The 20,183-nt window shown below is 42.8% G+C and overlaps 1 protein-coding gene across 2 annotated transcripts in view; it reads left to right on the forward strand.

The window, feature by feature from the left end:
* Positions 1 to 19,478, forward strand: part of LOC110523019 (1-phosphatidylinositol 4,5-bisphosphate phosphodiesterase gamma-1) — a 72,272-nt gene extending 52,794 nt beyond the window's left edge. The window contains exons 21-34 of one of the 2 annotated variants that reach the window (XR_005051875.1): positions 6,127 to 6,230; positions 6,423 to 6,522; positions 6,702 to 6,768; positions 11,180 to 11,346; positions 14,298 to 14,394; positions 14,528 to 14,652; positions 15,368 to 15,467; positions 15,619 to 15,764; positions 15,946 to 16,060; positions 16,349 to 16,510; positions 16,627 to 16,715; positions 17,328 to 17,515; positions 17,593 to 19,209; positions 19,316 to 19,478. Coding sequence is in view for 1 of the 2 variants with exons in the window: in XM_036978559.1 (XP_036834454.1) it covers positions 6,127 to 6,230; positions 6,423 to 6,522; positions 6,702 to 6,768; positions 11,180 to 11,346; positions 14,298 to 14,394; positions 14,528 to 14,652; positions 15,368 to 15,467; positions 15,619 to 15,764; positions 15,946 to 16,060; positions 16,349 to 16,510; positions 16,627 to 16,715; positions 17,328 to 17,515; positions 17,593 to 17,653 (1,521 nt within the window). In the remaining variant the exon portion in view is untranslated. Of the gene's footprint in view, positions 1 to 6,126; positions 6,231 to 6,422; positions 6,523 to 6,701; positions 6,769 to 11,179; positions 11,347 to 14,297; positions 14,395 to 14,527; positions 14,653 to 15,367; positions 15,468 to 15,618; positions 15,765 to 15,945; positions 16,061 to 16,348; positions 16,511 to 16,626; positions 16,716 to 17,327; positions 17,516 to 17,592 lie in introns of both variants that reach the window. The other variant, XM_036978559.1, reaches the window with a different exon arrangement.
* Positions 19,479 to 20,183: the final 705 nt, after the last annotated feature.

The raw sequence follows: 20,183 nt of genomic DNA on the forward strand, positions 1-20,183 counted from the left end.
GCCTCCAGCTGTTTGCTGAAAAATTCTAGGGACAATAAGGAGGCCTGCGTCATGTGACCATAGCGTACGTGTAGGTATGTACGGCAGGACCAAATCGGAAAGATAGGTAGGAGCAAGCCCATGTAATGTTTTGTAGGTTAGCAGTATACCTTGAAATCAGCCCTAGCCTTAACAGGAAGCCAGTGTAGTGAGGCTAGCACTGGGGTAATATGATCAATTTTTTTGGTTCTAGTCAAGATTCTAGCAGCAGTGTTTAGCACTAACTGTAGTTTATTTAGTGCTCTATCCGAGTAGCCGGAAAGTAGAGCATTGCAGTAGTCTAACCTAGAAGTGACAAAAGCATGGATACATTTTTCTGCATCATTTTTGGACAGAAAGTTTAAGATTTTTGCCATGTTACGTAGATAGAAAAAATCTTGATATGTTCGTCAAAAGAGAGATCAGGGTCCAGAGTAACGCCGAGGTCCATCACAGTTTTATTTGAGACGACTGTACAACCATCAAGATTAATTGTCAGATTCAACAGAAAATCTATTTGTTTCTTGAAACCTAGAGCAAGCATCTCTGTTTTGTCCGAGTTTAATAGTAGAACATTTGCCACCATCCACTTCCTTATGTCTGAAACACAGGCTTCCAGGGAGGGCAATTTTGGAGCTTCGCCATGTTTCATCAAAATATACAGCTGTGTGTTGTCCGCATAGCAGTGAAAGTTAACATTATGTTTCCGAATGACATCACCAGAGGGACAATATATAGTGAAAACAATAGTGGTCCTAAAACGGAACCTTGAGGAACACTGAAATTTACAGTTGATTTGTCAGAGGACAAATCCTCCACAGAGACAAACTGATATTTTCTTAGGCAGATAAGATCTAAACCAGGCCAAAACTTGTCCGTGAAGACAAATTTGGGTTTCCAATCTCTCCAAAAGAATGTGGTGATCGATGGTATCAAAAGCAGCACTAAGGTCTAGGAGCACGAGGACAGATGCAGAACCTCGGTCTGACGCCAATAAAAGGTAATTTTCCGCCTTTACAAGTGCAGTCTCAGTGCTATGTTGGGGTCTACAACTAGACTGAAGCATTTCGTATACATTGTTTGTCTTCAGGAAGGCAGTGAGTTTCTGTTCAACAGCTTTTTAAACATTTCTTGGGAGGAATGGGAGATTCGATACAGGCCGATAGTTGTTTTATATTTTCTGGGTCAAGGTTTGGCTTTTTCAAGAGAGGCTTTATTACTGCCACTTTTAGTGAGTTTTGTACACATCCGGTGGATAGAGAGCCGTTTATTCTCTTCAACATCGGAGGGTCAAGCACAGGAAGCAGCTCTTTCAGTAGTTTAGTTGGAATAGGGTCCAGTATGCAGCTTGAAGTTTTATAGTATTAAAAAACTTGAGTGTCTCCCTTGATCCTAGGTCCTGGCAGTGTTGTGCAGACTCAGGACAACTGAGCTTTGGAGGAATACGCAGATTTAAAAACGAGTCCATAATTTGCTTTCTAATAATCATGATCTTTTCGTCAAAGAAGTTCATGAATGTATCACTGCTGAAGTGAAAGCCATCCTCTCTTGGGGAATACTGCTTTTTAGTTAGCTTTGCGACAGTATCAAAAATAAATTTAGGATTGTTCTTATTTTCCTCAATTAAGTTGGAAAAATAGGATGATCGAGCAGCAGTGAGGGCTTTTCGATACTGCACGGTACTGTCTTTCCAAGCTAGTCAGACGACTTCCAGTTTGGTGTAGCGCCATTTCCGTTCCAATATTCTGGAAGCTTGCTTCAGAGCTCGGGTATTTTCTGTATACCAGGGAGCTAGTTTCTTATTTCTATATATATTTTATTTCAGCTTATTTTAACCAGGTAGGCCAGTTGAGAACAAGTTCTCATTTACATCTGTGACATGGCCAAGATAAAGCAAAGCAGTGCAACACAAACAACACAGAGTTACACATGGGATAAACAAATGTACAGTCAATAACACAATAGAAAAATCTATATACAGTGTGTGTAAATGTAGTAAGATTAGGGAGGTAAGGCAATAAATAGTCCATAGTGGCGAAATAATTACAATACAGCAATTAAACACTGGAGTGATCGATGTGCAGATTATTGTGCAAGTAGAGATACTGGGGTGCAAAGGAGCAAAATAAATAAAAATAACAATATGATAAATGTTTTTTGTTTTTAGTGGTGCGACTGCATCTAGGGTATTGCGCAAGGTTAAATTGATTAGGTGGTTAACTGATTTTTGTACTCTGACGTCCTTGGGTAGGCGGAGGGAGTCTGGAAGGGCATCTAGGAATCTTTGGGTTGTCCGAGAATTTATAGCACGGCTTTTGATGTTCCTTGGTTGGGGTCGGAGCAAATTATTTGCTGCGATTGCAAACTTAATGAAATGGTGGTCCGACAATCCAACGAACCACGTCCGGGGTGAAAAATTAAAAATATATAACGGTAATTAAAAAGTAAAAACTTAAAGTTGTCAGGTAGCAAAGTAAGGGTAGCAACAAACCGCACAGCAGCACGTAAACAAGTCTACAAGTTGTGACCAATAACTCCATTCAGAATATTAAGTTGCAGCCTAGCTGTTGGCTCTTGGTCATTGTAGCCTATCCTTTAACTTTTAATTCCATCATTTTAATTCCATCTTCCATTGATTAGACATCTCCTAACTCTTCCCACACAGAGGCTCTATCACTGTGACCTACTGCCACTTTGATGACTTTTGATTGGCCATCAACAACAACAAGCTACACGCGCCACTCTCGTGAAAAGCAAAAGCAGCAGCATAAATGATCAAATGTCTCTCTCTCTACGGAAGCAGTAGTATTTAGATCTGTATGGGCGCTTCCGGACAAGTCAGTTGAAATGACACATGCCCGAGACCCGTGACAATCATATCAGATCTGAACCAGAAATGTGACATTATTTTGAATTCTGGATCAGGACCCGCTCGGGTCCCGGATCGTGTCTCGGGTATTCGTGTACATGTGGATCCATGAAGACCTCTAGTGAACGGTCAAGGCCCTGTATGATTTAGTGTTTGTGTTGTTGTGTTGCAGTGTAAGGTCAAGGCCCTGTATGATTTAGTGTTTGTGTTGTGTTGCAGTTTACGGTCAAGGCCCTGTATGATTTAGTGTTTGTGTTGTTGTGTTGCAGTGTACGGTCAAGGCCCTGTATGATTTAGTGTTTGTGTTGTTGTGTTGCAGTTTACGGTCAAGGCCATGTATGATTTAGTGTTTGTGTTGTGTTGCAGTGTACGGTCAAGGCCCTGTATGATTTAGTGTTTGTGTTGTGTTGCAGTGTACGGTCAAGGCCCTGTATGATTTAGTGTTTGTGTTGTTGTGTTGCAGTTTACGGTCAAGGCCCTGTATGATTTAGTGTTTGTGTTGTGTTGCAGTGTACGGTCAAGGCCCTGTATGATTTAGTGTTTGTGTTGTTATGTTGCAGTTTACGGTCAAGGCCCTGTATGATTTAGTGTTTGTGTTGTGTTGCAGTGTAAGGTCAAGGCCCTGTATGATTTAGTGTTTGTGTTGTTATGTTGCAGTTTACGGTCAAGGCCCTGTATGATTTAGTGTTTGTGTTGTTGTGTTGCAGTGTAAGGTCAAGGCCCTGTATGATTTAGTGTTTGTGTTGTGTTGCAGTGTAAGGTCAAGGCCCTGTATCATTTAGTGTTTGTGTTGTGTTGCAGTTTACGGTCAAGGCCCTGTATGATTTAGTGTTTGTGTTGTTGTGTTGCAGTGTAAGGTCAAGGCCCTGTATGATTTAGTGTTTGTGTTGTTGTGTTGCAGTTTACGGTCAAGGCCCTGTATGATTTAGTGTTTGTGTTGTGTTGCAGTGTACGGTCAAGGCCCTGTATGATTTAGTGTTTGTGTTGTTATGTTGCAGTGTAAGGTCAAGGCCCTGTATGATTTAGTGTTTGTGTTGTTGTGTTGCAGTGTACGGTCAAGGCCCTGTATGATTTAGTGTTTGTGTTGTTATGTTGCAGTTTACGGTCAAGGCCCTGTATGATTTAGTGTTTGTGTTGTTGTGTTGCAGTGTAAGGTCAAGGCCCTGTATGATTTAGTGTTTGTGTTGTTGTGTTGCAGTGTACGGTCAAGGCCCTGTATGATTTAGTGTTTGTGTTGTTATGTTGCAGTTTACGGTCAAGGCCCTGTATGATTTAGTGTTTGTGTTGTTGTGTTGCAGTGTAAGGTCAAGGCCCTGTATGATTTAGTGTTTGTGTTGTTATGTTGCAGTGTAAGGTCAAGGCCCTGTATGATTTAGTGTTTGTGTTGTTGTGTTGCAGTTTACGGTCAAGGCCCTGTATGATTTAGTGTTTGTGTTGTTGTGTTGCAGTTTACGGTCAAGGCCCTGTATGATTTAGTGTTTGTGTTGTTATGTTGCAGTTTACGGTCAAGGCCCTGTATGATTTAGTGTTTGTGTTGTTGTGTTGCAGTTTACGGTCAAGGCCCTGTATGATTTAGTGTTTGTGTTGTTGTGTTGCAGTTTACGGTCAAGGCCCTGTATGATTTAGTGTTTGTGTTGTTGTGTTGCAGTTTACGGTCAAGGCCCTGTATGATTTAGTGTTTGTGTTGTTGTGTTGCAGTTTACGGTCAAGGCCCTGTATGATTTAGTGTTTGTGTTGTTGTGTTGCAGTTTACGGTCAAGGCCCTGTATGATTTAGTGTTTGTGTTGTTGTGTTGCAGTTTACGGTCAAGGCCCTGTATGATTTAGTGTTTGTGTTGTTGTGTTGCAGTTTACGGTCAAGGCCCTGTATGATTTAGTGTTTGTGTTGTTATGTTGCAGTTTACGGTCAAGGCCCTGTATGATTTAGTGTTTGTGTTGTGTTGCAGTGTACGGTCAAGGCCCTGTATGATTTAGTGTTTGTGTTGTTATGTTGCAGTGTAAGGTCAAGGCCCTGTATGATTTAGTGTTTGTGTTGTTGTGTTGCAGTTTACGGTCAAGGCCATGTATGATTTAGTGTTTGTGTTGTTGTGTTGCAGTTTACGGTCAAGGCCCTGTATGATTTAGTGTTTGTGTTGTTGTGTTGCAGTTTACGGTCAAGGCCATGTATGATTTAGTGTTTGTGTTGTTATGTTGCAGTTTACGGTCAAGGCCCTGTATGATTTAGTGTTTGTGTTGTGTTGCAGTGTACGGTCAAGGCCCTGTATGATTTAGTGTTTGTGTTGTTGTGTTGCAGTGTAAGGTCAAGGCCCTGTATGATTTAGTGTTTGTGTTGTTGTGTTGCAGTGTACGGTCAAGGCCCTGTATGATTTAGTGTTTGTGTTGTTGTGTTGCAGTGTACGGTCAAGGCCCTGTATGATTTAGTGTTTGTGTTGTTGTGTTGCAGTTTACGGTCAAGGCCCTGTATGATTTAGTGTTTGTGTTGTTGTGTTGCAGTTTACGGTCAAGGCCCTGTATGATTTAGTGTTTGTGTTGTTGTGTTGCAGTGTACGGTCAAGGCCCTGTATGATTTAGTGTTTGTGTTGTTGTGTTGCAGTTTACGGTCAAGGCCCTGTATGATTTAGTGTTTGTGTTGTTGTGTTGCAGTTTACGGTCAAGGCCCTGTATGATTTAGTGTTTGTGTTGTTGTGTTGCAGTTTACGGTCAAGGCCCTGTATGATTTAGTGTTTGTGTTGTTGTGTTGCAGTGTACGGTCAAGGCCCTGTATGATTTAGTGTTTGTGTTGTTGTGTTGCAGTTTACGGTCAAGGCCCTGTATGATTTAGTGTTTGTGGTCTTGTGTTGCAGTTTACGGTCAAGGCCCTGTATGATTTAGTGTTTGTGTTGTTGTGTTGCAATTTACGGTCAAGGCCCTGTATGATTTAGTGTTTGTGTTGTTATGTTGCAGTTTACGGTCAAGGCCCTGTATGATTTAGTGTTTGTGTTGTGTTGCAGTGTAAGGTCAAGGCCCTGTATGATTTAGTGTTTGTGTTGTTGTGTTGCAGTTTACGGTCAAGGCCCTGTATGATTTAGTGGTTGTGTTGTTGTGTTGCAGTTTACGGTCAAGGCCCTGTATGATTTAGTGTTTGTGTTCTTGTGTTGCAGTGTACGGTCAAGGCCCTGTATGATTTAGTGTTTGTGTTGTTATGTTGCAGTTTACGGTCAAGGCCCTGTATGATTTAGTGTTTGTGTTCTTGTGTTGCAGTGTACGGTCAAGGCCCTGTATGATTACAGAGCCCAGAGGGACGATGAGCTGTGTTTCCCCAAACAGGCCCTCATCCTCAGCGTGGACAAGCAGGAAGGAGGCTGGTGAGTGGAACAGGGTTTTTCATATCTCCATGGCACTTAACGATTACTCAATGTCATTGATTGGCTAGAGTGCACATTGGTCACCCCGGTTACGTTTCTTTATGGATGAAAACCAATGTGGGTTGATGAATGGAGTTGATAATTAACATTTCTCTGAGTTGTCTTTAAATCATGGATTTCCCTCCACCCTAGGTGGCGAGGTGATTACGGAGGGAAGAAGCAGCTGTGGTTTCCTGCCAACTACGTAGAAGAAGTCCCCAACTCACCCGCCCGCGAGACAGGAGACGAGGCAGTACGTTATAGTATAGGCAAACATAGGCCATACATAGACATGTTCATGCATTCATGATTCACACACACACACACACACACACACACACACACACACACATTCTACAGCAGTTAGAGGGGCTAACTTCATGTCCTGACTTCCTGCTTCCTGTGTCTTTGACTTCCTGTTTCTTGGTCCAGTCTACAGAGAACAGTCCACTAGGAACATTTCTCAAGGGCTTCATCGATGTGCCCACCTGCCACGTAGGTGAGTCCGTGTGTAACTGATGAGCCAAACTGCCACGTAGGTAGGCCTGTGTAACTGATGAGCCAACCTGCCACGTAGGTGAGTCTGTGTTTAACTGATGTGCCAACCTGCCACGTAGGTGAGTCTGTTTGTAACTGATGTGCCCACCTGCCACGTAGGTGAGTCTGTGTGTAACTGATGAGCCAACCTGCCACGTAAGTCAGTCTGTGTGTAACTGATGTGCCAACCTGTGTGTAACTGATGTGCCAACCTGCCGTGTAGGTCAGTCTGTGTGTAACTGATGAGCCAACCTGCCACATAGGTCAGTCTGTGTGTAACTGATGTGCCAACCTGCCACGTAGGTCAGTCTGTGTGTAACTGATGAGCCAACCTGCCACGTAGGTCAGTCTGTGTGTAACTGATGAGCCAATCTGCCACGTAGGTCAGTCTGTGTGTAACTGATGAGCCAACCTGCCACGTAGGTCAGTCTGTGTGCAACAGATGAGCCAACCTGCCACGTAGGTCAGTCTGTGTGTAACTGATGAGCCAACCTGCCACGTAGGTCAGTCTGTGTGTAACGGATGTGCCAACCTGCCACGTAGGTCAGTCTGTGTGTAACTGATGAGCCAACCTGCCACGTAGGTCAGTCTGTGTGTAACTGATGTGCCAACCTGCCACGTAGGTCAGTCTGTGTGTAACTGATGAGCCAACCTGCCCAGTGAGTGGTAGTAGTCTGTATGTTTAACCCCCTATTGGGTAGTTTTACAGAGCTAAGCAGTGGTGGAAAAATTACTCAATCGTCATACTTGAGTAAAAGTAAAGATACCATAATAAAAAAATGACTGAAGTAAAAGTGTAATTCACCAAGTAAAATATTACTTGAGTAAAAGTCTAAAATGATTTGGTTTTTAATATATGTAAGTATCAAAAGTAAATGCAATTGCTAAAATGTACTTAATTATCAAAAGTAAAAGTATAAACCATTTCAAATTACTTATATTAAGAAAACCAGATGGCACAATTTTCAAGTTTTTTTATTGACAGATAGCCAGGGGCACAATCCAACACTCAGACATAATTTACAAACGAAGCATTTGTGTTTAGTGAGTCCGCCAGATCAGAGGATGTAGGGATGACCAGGGATGTTCTCTTGATTTTCCTGTCAACATGTAACAAAAACTTTTGGGTGTTAGGGAAAATGTATGGAGTACAAAGTACATTATTTTCTTCAGGAATGTAGTGAAATTAAAAGTTTAAAGTAAAAGTTTAGACACACCTACTCATTCAAGGGTTTTTCTTTATTTTTTACTATTTTCTGCATTGTAGAATAATAGTGAAGACATCAAAACTATGAAATGACACATATGGAGTCATGTATTAACCAAAGAGTGTTGAACAAATCAAAATATATTTTAGATTCTTCAAAGTAGCCACCTTTTGCCTTGATGACTGCTTTGCACACTCTTGGCATTTTCTCAAGCAACTTCATGAGGAATGTTTTTCCAACAGTCTTGAAGGAGTTCCCACATGTGCTGAGCACTTATAGGCTGCTTTTCCTTTACTCTGCGGTCCAACTCATCCCGAACCATCTCAATTGGGTTGTGGTCGTGTGATTGTGGAGGCCAGGTCATCTGATGTAGTTTTCCATCACTTTCCTTATTGGTCAAATAGCCTTTACACAGCCTGAGAGTGTGTTTTGGGTCATTGTCCTGTGTAAAAACAATTGATAGTCCCACTGAGCGCAAATCAGATGGGATGGAGTATCGCTGCAGAATACTGTGGTAGCCATGCTGGTTAAGAGTGCCTTGAATTCTAAATAAATCACAGACAGTGTCACCAGCAAAGCACCCCCACAAAATCATACCTCCTCCTCCATGCTTCACGGTGGGAACAACACATGCGGAGATCATCCGTTCACCGACTCTGCTTCTCACAAAGACACGGCGGATGGAGCCAAAAATCTCAAATTTGGACTCATCAGACCAAAGGACAGATTTCCACTGGTATAATGTCCATTACTTATGTTTCTTTGCCCAAGCAAGTCTCTTCTTATTATTGGTGTCTTTTTAGTAGTGGTTTCTTTGCAGCAATTCGATCATGAAGGCCTGATTCACGCAGTCTCTTCTGAACAGTTGATGTTGAGATTTGTCTGTTACCTGAAAATTGTGAAACATTTATTTGGGCTGCAATCTGAGGTGCTGTTAACTATTGAACTTATCCTCTGCAGCAGAGGTAACTCTTGTTCTTCCTTTCCTGTGGTGGTCCTCATGAGAGACAGTTTCATCATAGTGCTTGATGGGTTTTGCGACTGCACTTGAAGAAACTTTCAATGTTCTTGACATTTTCCAAATTGACTGACCTTCATGTCTTAAAGTCATGATGGACTGTCATGTCTCTTTGCTTATTTGATCTGTTCTTGCCATAATATGGACTCGGATCTTTTACCAAATAGGGCTATCTTCTGTATGCCACCCCTACCTTGTCACAACACAACTGATTGGCTCAAATGCATTAAGAGGCAAAGAAATTCCACAAATGAACTTTGAACAGCAGTTAATTGAAATGCATTCCAGGTGACTACCTCATAAAGCTGGTTGAGAGAATGCCAAGAGTGGCTACTTTGAAGAATCTCAAATATAAAATACATTTTGATTTGTTTTGGTTTCTACATGATTTTGTGTGTTATTTCATAGTTTTGATGTCTTCACTATTATTCTACAATGTTGAAAATATATATTTTTTAAACCCTTGAATGAGTAGGTGTGTCCAAACCTTTGATTGGTACTGTAAATAGTAAAGTACAGATACCCCAAAAACTATTTAAGTAGTACTTTAACCTTTCTGATCTCCCCATCCCGGATCCGGGATCGTGAATACAGACTCAAGCTCATTACCATAACGCACCGTTAACTATTCATGAAAATCGCAAATGAAATGAAATAAATATGCTAGCTCTCAAGCTTAGCCTTTTGTTAACAACACTGTCATCTCAGATTTTCAAAATATGCTTCTCAACCATTGCAAAACAAGCATTTGTGTAACAGTATTGATGGCTAACGTAGCATTTAGCGTAGCATTTAGCATTAGCATTCAGCTGGCAACATTTACACAAAAAAACAGAAAAGCATTCAAATAAAATCATTTACCTTTGAAGAACTTCAGATGTTTTCAATGAGGAGACTCTCAGATAGCAAATGTTCAGTTTTTCCTGAAAGATTATTTCTTTAGGACAAATCGCTCCGTTTTCTGCGTCACGTTTAGCTATGAAAAAACCCCTGTATCCAGGATTGTGTAAATCTATCAGCAAGCTCATTAGCATAACACAACGTTAACTATTCATGAAAATCGCAAATGAAATGAAATAAATATGCCATCTCTCAAGCTTAGCCTTTTGTAAACAACACTGTCATCTCAGATTTTCAAAATATGCTTCTCAACCATAGGAAAACAATCATTTGTGTAAAAGTAGCTAGCTAGCGTAGCATTTAGCGTTAGCATTTAGCGTTAGCATTAGCGTTAGCATCCAGCACGCAACATTTCAACAAAAACATAAAAGCCTTCAAATAAAATAATTTACCTTTGAAGAACTTCAGATGTTTTCAATGAGGAGACTCTCAGTTAGATAGCAGATGCTCAGTTTTTCCAAAAATATTCTTTGTGTATTACAAATAGCTCCGTTTTGTACATCACATTTGGCTACTAAAAAAAAACGAAAATTCAGTCCTCAAAACGCGAACTTTTTTCCAAATTAACTCCATAACATCGACTGAAAACATGGCAAACGTTGTTTAGAATCAATCCTCAAGGTGTTTTTCACATATCTCTTCGATGATATATCGTTCGTGGAAGTGTGCTTTCTCTCCTGAATCCCAGGAGAAAATGCCCGCACCTGAAGATTACGCACCAATTTAGACAAAGGACACCGGGCGGACCCCTGGAAAATGTAGTCTCTTATGGCCAATCTTCCAATGATATGCCTACAAATACGTCACAATGCTGCCGACATCTTGGGGAAACGGCAGAAGGTCTAAGCTTATTCCTGTCGCATTCACAGCCATATAAGGAGACATTAGAAAACAGAGCTTCAGAAATTCTGCTCATTTCCTGTTTAACGTATCATCTTGGTTTCGCCTGTAGAATGAGTTCTGGGGCACTTACAGACAAAATCTTTGCAGATTCTGAAACTTCAGAGTGTTTTCTTTCCATAACTGTCAAGAATATGCATAGTCGAGTAGTAGTTTTCGTGACAAAATATCGCGCTTAAAACGGGAACGTTTTTTATCCAAAAATGAAATAGCGCCCCTAGAGATGCAACTGGTTAAAGTATTTTTACTTGAGTACTTTACACCACTGGAAATAAGAGTGTGTGTATGTGTAACTCTCTCTCTCTCTCGCTCTCTCTCCGTCTCTTCCTCTCTCCATATCTCTGTAGTGGTTCAGAAGGATGGGAAGAGTTCCAGGCCATATGTGTTCACCGTCCACTCCCAGCAGATGTCAATTCACCCTGGCCAGGCACTGGACATTGCTTCAGACACCCTGGAGGACCTGACCGGTTGGGTGGGGAAGATCAGAGAGGCCACACAGAACGCAGACGCACGGGTTAATACTGTATTAAACACACATGTACAAATGAACGCACACCCATACATGTACGCAGGAGAACACACACACACATTTATATACAGTGGGGCAACAAAGTATTTAGTCAGCCACCAATTGTGCAAGTTCTCCCACTTAAAAAGATGAGAGAGGCCTGTAATTTTCATCACAGGTACACTTCAACTATGACAGACAAAATGAGAAGAAAAAAAATCCAGAAAATCACATTGTAGGATTTTTTATGAATTTATTTGCAAATTATGGTGGAAAATAAGTATTTGGTCACCTACAAACAAGCAAGATTTCTGGCTCTCACAGACCTGGAACTTCTTCTTTAAGAAGCTCCTCTGTCCTCCACACGTTACCTGTATTAATGGCACCTGTTTGAACTTGTTATCAGTATAAAAGACACCTGTCCACAACCTCAAACAGTCACACTCCAAACTCCACTATGGCCAAGACCAAAGAGCTGTCAAAGGATACCAGAAACAACATTGTAGACCTGCACCAGGCTGGGAAGACTGAATCTGCAATAGGTAAGCAGCTTGGTTTGAAGAAATCAACTGTGGGAGCAATTATTAGGAAATTGAATACATACAAGACCACTGATAATCTCCCTCGATCTGGGGCTCCACGCAAGATCTCACCCCGTGGGGTCAAAATGGACATGGAGTGGCCTAGCCAGTCTCCAGACCTGAACCCAATAGAACATCTTTGGAGGGAGCTGAAAGTCCGTATTGCCCAGCGACAGCCCCGAAACCTGAATGATCTGGAGAAGGTCTGTATGGAGGAGTGGGCCAAAATCCCTGCTGCAGTGTGTGCAAGCCAACTCGTTTTTCAACCACTCCACAAATTTATAGTTTTGGAAAGCCGGTTAGGGCATCTACTTTGTGTATGACACAAGTCATTTTTCCAACAATTGTTTACAGACCGATTATTTCACTTATAATTCACTGTATCACAATTCCAGTGGGTCAGAAGTTTACATACACTAAGTTGACTGTGCCATTAAACAGCTTGGAAAATTCCAGTAAATTATGTCATGGCTTTAGAAACTTCTGATAGGCTAATTGACATAATTTGAGTCAATTGGAGGTGTACCTGTGAATGTATTTCAAGGCATAAAATCAAAAGAAATCAGCCAAGACCTCAGAAAAAAATGGTTGATCTCCACAAGTCTGGTTCATCCTTGGGAGCAATTTCCAAACGCCTGAAGGTACCACGTTCATCTGTACAAACAATAGTACGCAAGTATAAACACCGCCATACCGCTCAGGAAGGAGACTCATTTGCAAAAAGCTAGACTACGGTTTGCAACTGCACATGGGGACAAAGATCATACTTTTTGGAGAAATGTCCTCTGCTCTGATGTAACAAAAATATAACTGTTTGACCATAATGATGACCATCGTTATGTTTGGAGGAAAAATGGGGAGCTTGCAAGCCGAAGAACACAATCCCAACCGTGAAGCACGGGGGTGTTAACATCATGTTGTGGGGGTGCTTTGCTGCAGGAGGGACTGGTGCACTTCACAAAATAGATGGAATCATGTGGAAGGAACATTATGTGGATATATTGAAGCAACAGCTCAAGACATCAGTTAAAGCTTGGTTGCAAATGGGTCTTCCAAATGGACAATGACCCCAAGTATACTTCCAAAGTTGTGGCAAAATGGCTTAAGGAAAATAAAGTCAAGGTATTGGAGTGGCCATCACAAAGCCCTGAACTCAATCAGAAAATTTGTGGGCAGATCTGAAAAAGCGTGTGCGAGTAAGGAGGCCTACAAACCTGACTCAGTTACAACAACTCTGTATGGAGGAATTGGCCAAAATTCACCCAACTTATTGTGGGAAGCTTGTGGAAGGCTACCCAAACCGCTACACGTACTCAGAGATGGAGAGAGAGAAAGTTAAACAATTTAAAGGCAATGCTACCAAATACTAATTGAGTTTACTAATGTAAAATTCCGACCCACTGGGAATGTGATGAAAGAAATAAAAACTGAAATAAATTATTCTCTACTATTATTCTGACATTTCACATTCTTAAAATAAAGTGGTGATCCTAACTGACCTAAGACAGGGAGTTTTTACTCGGATTAAATGTCAGGAATTGTGAAAAACTGAGTTTAAATGTTATTGGTTAAGGCGTATGTCAACTTCCGACTTCAACTGTATATATCTATACCCGTGTTTCCTTTGTGAAAATGTGTAGCTGTGGGGGGAAAGTTGGTAGGCTGAAGCCTGGGGTTGTCTATCTGCTTTGACCCTATTGGGCTAATCATTAGCTAGATCCCAAATGGGATCTTTTAACTAGTTAGCATCCTATTGATTAATTTTATGGCCCAAACCACTTAATGTCAAAATTATTTTGAGGTAGGGTGATGTTTTACCCCAAGTGTTACATTTATCCCCACTAGCCCCCTATGCATTCATGGTAAATTGCAGAGAGGTAATGTGCTTAACCATGAAGCTGCTAAAAATAGTGCAATCTTTTTAACAAAGGCCATTAAAACTGCATGGCGGCAATGATTTTTCTGTGGTGCATCGCCACAGTTAAATGAGTGCAGCGGAATCACTTATATACTGTACACATACAGGCATGGGCACACAAACATACACACCACATGGACGCTTACACTCACACAAACAGGTTAGTAATGCATCACACATATACACACACACACACACACACACACACACACACACACACACACACACACACATATACAGGTTCGAACCCCACCACACACATCATCCGTACCTTATCCTGAGTATCAGTAGCTACTCTATATCTCATTAATTGCAGCTCAGAGAAGAACTGTAGTACTCTACTGTAGTTTATAGGAAATGTACGGTCAGATATCAGTGCAGGTACACTAAAAATAGGAAAGAAGCTCTGATGTGTTGGTGTTGATGCTGGCGGTGTGGTCTGGTCTCCATGGTAACAGATGCAGGAAGAGAAGCAGATGGAGAGGAGGAAGAAAATCGCGCTGGAGCTCTCTGAGCTGGTGGTCTACTGTAGACCTGTCCCCTTCAACGAAGAGAGTAAGAACTGACACACTCCTCGACCTATCCTCTTTCTACCTCTACCTACAGTATACCTTTCTAAATGGACCATTTGTATGTGTACGTGTGTGCTTGCGTGTGTGTGCGTGACCCGGTTTTGTCTCCCTTCCAGAGATCGGGACTGAGCGGGCATGTTTCCGGGATATGTCATCATTCCCAGAGACCAAGGCAGAGAAGTTTGCCACGCGGGCAAGAGGGAAGCGCTTCCTGCAGTATAACCGTCGCCAGCTCTCCAGGGTAATATAATATTATAATAATTTTATAATATATATTATAATATACAAGTAACTGCCAAAAATAATGGAAACACTTGAGTAAATGAGGGATACAAAGTACTATATATTGAAAGCAGGTGCTTTCACCCAGGTGTGATTCCTGAGTTAATTAAGCAATTAACATCCCATCCTGCTTAGGGTCATGTATAAAAATGCTGGGCTGGCCATTATTTTGGCTACCATGTCTTTGCCCCAATAGGATGACAATGCCCCTGTCCACAAGTCATCACTGAATGGTTTGATGAACATGAAAACAATGTAAACCATTTGCCATGGCCATCTCAGTCACCAGATGTCAACTCAATTGAACACTTATGGGAGATTCTAGAGCGGTGCCTGAGACAGCGTTTTACACCACCATCAACAAAACGCTAATTTAACACAATTTAATTTATTGTGGAAGAATGGGTTCACATCCCTCCAATAGAGTTCCAGACACTTGTAGAATCTATGTCAAGGTGCATTGAAACTGTTCTGGCTCGTGGTGCCCAACACCCTATTCAGACATTTTATGTTGGTTTTTCCTTTATTTTGGCAGTTACCTTTATATAAGCCATTTAGCAGACAGTTTTATCCAAAGCGACATAAAGTCATGTGTGCATACATTTTTGTATGGCTAGCCCCAGCGGGAATCGAACCCACAACCAACATATGACGTAATGTATGTTCTGCTCCAGGTCTACCCCAGAGGACAGAGACTAGACTCCTCTAACTACGACCCTTTACCCATGTGGCTGTGTGGATCCCAGCTGGTTGCTCTCAACTTCCAGACTCCTGGTGAGGGAGATTGTGTGTCTGACTCTCGCTCTTTTCCAAGCCCATGCAGGAGCTGTGTTTGTGGTGTGCTTAAGTATTTATTATTTGTATGTGATTGTGTATTATATGTACATTATGCTGTGTGTGTGTGTGTGTGTGTGTGTGTGTGTAGACAAGCCCATGCAGTTGAACCAGGCTCTATTCATGCTGGGTGGGGGGAGTGGCTTCGTGCCCCAGCCTGACATCATGAGGGATGACACCTTTGACCCCTTTGACAAGGAGACCCTCCACCTGGAGCCAATCACCATCCAGCTACAGGTAGGTTGGAGCCAATCACCATCCGACTACAGGTCAGTCAACCAATCAGGAGACATTCCATTCTTCCCTGTCTTTTAATTTACCTGCTTTATTTATTTACGCTCTTGTGTGCACTACTAGAACGGACAAACACACACACAATCTCTGTCTCACTCCCTTTCTGTTTGTCTGCCTGTGTCAGGTACTGGGAGCTCGTCACCTCCCTAAGAATGGCCGCAGTATAGTGTGCCCCTTTGTAGAGGTTGAGGTGTGTGGGGCCGACTACGACTGCAGCAAGAGCAAGACCGACGTCGTGGGTATGAGACAGCACACACCGATCACACAGCACCCTGCTGTGACTGCATGAAACCTGGCTGTGGCCGTATATAGTGCACTACTTTCCACCAAGGCCCTGGGTTAGAACGTAATTTGGGACATAGTCTCTGGTTGTAATGGCCTGACCAGTTGGCATCGGGTTTCTTCCAAATGTTTCATTTCAATTGTACAGTAGGGCTCCTGCTTACTGAACGTCAAAAGAAAACATTTATCTTCCTCCCACCCTCTATTTTAATTTGCTCCCTCCCCTACTCCTTCCCCCCCTCCAGCTGACAATGGGTTGAACCCAGTGTGGGTTCAGAGGCAGTTTGTGTTTGACGTCCATAATCCGTCCTTCTCCTTCCTGCGTTTCTTGGTCTATGAGGAGGACATGTTTTCTGACCCCAACTTCCTGGCTCAGGCAATCTACCCTGTCCGCTCACTAAGAACAGGTTGGTGTGTGTGCGTGTGTGTGTTTTCGGAAGTGTGTGTAGATATATCATAGTAGATAATATTATATCATAATACTATAGTATATTAACTGTCTGTGTGTGTGGTGACTTGTCAGGCTACAGGAGTGTTCCCCTAAAGAACAGTTACAGTGAAGAGTTGGAGCTGGCTTCTCTGCTGGTTCACATTGAGATTGTCAACGCCAAGGTAATCCCCGAACAAACTCACATTTATTTTCCTTATTTTTTTATTGTTTTTAAATTGAACCTTTATTTAACTAGGCAAGTCAGTTAAGAACAAATTTTTATTTACAATGACGGCCTACTACGACCAAAGCCGGGCGACGCTGGGCCAATTGTGCACCGCCCTATGGGTCTCCCAATCACAGCCGGTTGTGATACAGCCTGGATTCGAACCAGGGTGTCTGTAGTGACGCCTCTGGCGCTGAGATGCAGTGGCTTAGACTGCTGCGGCACTCTGGAGTCCAATCCATATATTATTATATTATCATACTCTCTGTGTCCCAAATGGAACCCTACTTCCTATGCAGTGCACTACTTTTGACCAGGTCCCATGGAGCTATGGTCAAAAGTAGTGTATTATAAAGGGCAGGTTTATTCAACTCTTACCCCACGAGGTCTGGAGCCTGCTGGTTTTCCCAGGTCTAAACAATGCAAAAAGGAGAGTAATTGGCTTTGAGGTCCAGAGTTGAGTTTGAGGGGTATAGGGAGCCATTTGGAAGAACATCAGTGCCTTAGTGTTCTAATGGTTCTAACAGCATCACGCCACCACTCTGTGTTCTGATTGGATGATTAACAGGAGGAAGATGATCAGAACCTGTACTCGTCCATCCAAAGGCTGAGAGACCGCACCAGTGAGCTGTCCAATCAGGTGTCAGTTCTGGAGAGGGCGGGGTCAGGAGGTGACCACAGCTATCAGCAGAGTCTGGAGGAACTGAGAGCAGCACAAGATCAGCTCAGTGAACTAGTGGAGACACGCAACCACAGGTAATAACACATACACACACACACCTTCACACAGACCCTCTCTCTGTAACTGCTCTGTCTCTGCCTCCCATCTCCAGGCTGATTGAGAAGAAGAGGAGGGAGAAGTTGAGGCAGCAAGTGGGGGCCAAGCGGAACTAAAATGCCCATCTGACCACCAACCAACCAGTCCCCCTCTACTGCTGCACACTGATGATCTTACACCCATGGAAAGACAATTCAATCTACCAATAACTGGATTACCCCTGCTATAAGTGTGCATAGACTACACAGAGATGCACAGTGTGTTGGATAAAAAGAGACAAAAAAAAAAAACACTCATCTCATGGAACAAAAACCTTCAGAAATGGAACATAGAATGAGAAAAGGGTTATAAAATAATTCAGTGTTCTGAACAGCGAAGTCAGATAAACTGAACTGACCTGAGAGTAGCAGTGTTCTAATCTATAAGGAGAATACACAGGATATGTATCCCAAGTGGCACCCGATTCCATATATAGTGCACTACCTTTGACCAGGGCCCATAGGGGTGTGGTGCACTACTGTAGATAGGGAATAGGGTGCCATTTGGGATACAACCATAGCCTCTAAGAGAGTAAGGTAGTGTCAGTGAGTCAACCATTAGTATAGGCATAATCCAGACTCTAAATCTCTCCATGCTAGAACTGGTCTCACAACTGAAAACTGGAATAATATTATTTTATTGACCACAGATGAGCTATGAGAGTGAGAATCTACTATCTTGGCCGTGGCACAAAAATGGCTAAAGAGAGAAAATGGGAACCACTACTCATGGACTGACTTTGAAAGGGCTTTTAAATGGGAGCAGGACCAAGTCTTTTCCTCAAAGACTAAAGTCTTCTTCTCCTATCCTGGGGCAGCAGACTGACTAACAGCAGGGACTGGAGTCTAATGCCCTCTAGTGGTAGGGATGTGGTGTTGTTTCCAAAAATAGACCCCTCTTCCTTTACCTGGGAGAGCATGAACAGGACTTTTATTACTGTGTTCATTAGAGACGTACTAACACTGCATGTCATATTGTCATGTATTTTTAAAGGGCTTTTCAGTATACTATAATATACTAAAATATACTATAATATAATACACTACCGTTTAAGGAGCAAGAGGAGAAGCAGAGCAGTAGAAAGAGAGAGGGGGGAGGGAGGGAGAGAGAGAGAGAGAGAGAGAGAGAGGGGGTAGAAAGAGAGAGTGTACCAGAAATATAAGTAATCTCTCACCACAGGACTCTGTCTTGAACCTATAGGTTTTCTTCAGGTCTGTGTTTCCTGGCTATGCTGATCGGATCAGAGAAACATGGTGTGGGTTTCAAATGTCACCCCGTTCTCTATATAGTGCACACCTTTTGACCAGAGCCCCTAATCAAAAGTAGTGCACTGGGGAATAGGGTGCCATTTGGGATGCAACAATGGCAAACAAGGGCTATCTATAACTTTGACCTTACTGCAACTTGTCACATTTACAGATCCTACCCACCAAGTTGTTGTTAAAGGAAAAATCCACTCAAAAACTACACTGAACACAAATATAAAAGCAACATGCAACAATTTCAAAGATTTTACTGAGTTACAGTTCATATAAGGAATTCTGTCAATTGAAATAAATAAATGAGGCCCTAATCTATGGATTTCACATGACTGGGCAGGAGTGCAGCCATGGGAGTGGCTGGGAGGGCATAGGTCCACCTACTGGGGAGCCAGTCCCAGCCATGGGCGGGGCTGGGAGGGCATAGGTCCACCTACTGAGGAGCCAGTCCCAGCCATGGGCGGGGCTAGGAGGGCATAGGTCCACCTACTGTGGAGCCAGTCCCAGCCATGGGCGGGGCTGGGAGGGCATAGGTCCACCTACTGGGGAGCCAGTCCCAGCCATGGGCGGGGCTGGGAGGGCATAGGTCCACCTACTGGGGAGCCAGTCCCAGCCATGGGCGGGGCTGGGAGGGCATAGGTCCACCTACTGGGGAGCCAGTCCCAGCCATGGGCGGGGCTGGGAGGGCATAGGTCCACCTACTGGGGAGCCAGTCCCAGCCATGGGCGGGGCTGGGAGGGCATAGGTCCACCTACTGGGGAGCCAGTCCCAGCCATGGGCGGGGCTGGGAGGGCATAGGTCCACCTACTGGGGAGCTAGTCCCAGCCATGGGCGGGGCTGGGAGGGCATAGGTCCACCTACTGGGGAGCCAGTCCCAGCCATGGGCGGGGCTGGGAGGGCATAGGTCCACCTACTGGGGAGCTAGTCCCAGCCATTCAGAATTAGTTTTTCCCACAAAAGGGCTTTATTACAGACATAAATACTCATCAGCTGAAAATAAGCTTTTTGTGTAGAAGATTTCTGGAATCTTTTATTTCAGCTTATGAAACATGGGACCAACACTTTACATGTTGTGCTGAAATTTTTGTTAAGTGTATATATTGGTATTTTTGAATTAGTCCACTGTTAATACAGTCCAAAAATGTTTTGCATGTCATCAGTCAAGTTTTCCACAGATTGGAATTTCAAGAAGCAAAGTGTCAGTTGCACATCATATGATGCTTCTTGGAAAAGGACCCATAAGTAAGTATTTCACTGTTAGTCTACATCTGTTGTTTACGAAGCATTTGAAAAATAAAATGTGATTTGATACAGTCCCAAAATGTGTTGCATGTCACCAGTCACGTTT

Source organism: Oncorhynchus mykiss, chromosome 5, assembly GCF_013265735.2.
Source record: "Oncorhynchus mykiss isolate Arlee chromosome 5, USDA_OmykA_1.1, whole genome shotgun sequence".
Classification (NCBI taxonomy): domain Eukaryota; kingdom Metazoa; phylum Chordata; class Actinopteri; order Salmoniformes; family Salmonidae; genus Oncorhynchus; species Oncorhynchus mykiss.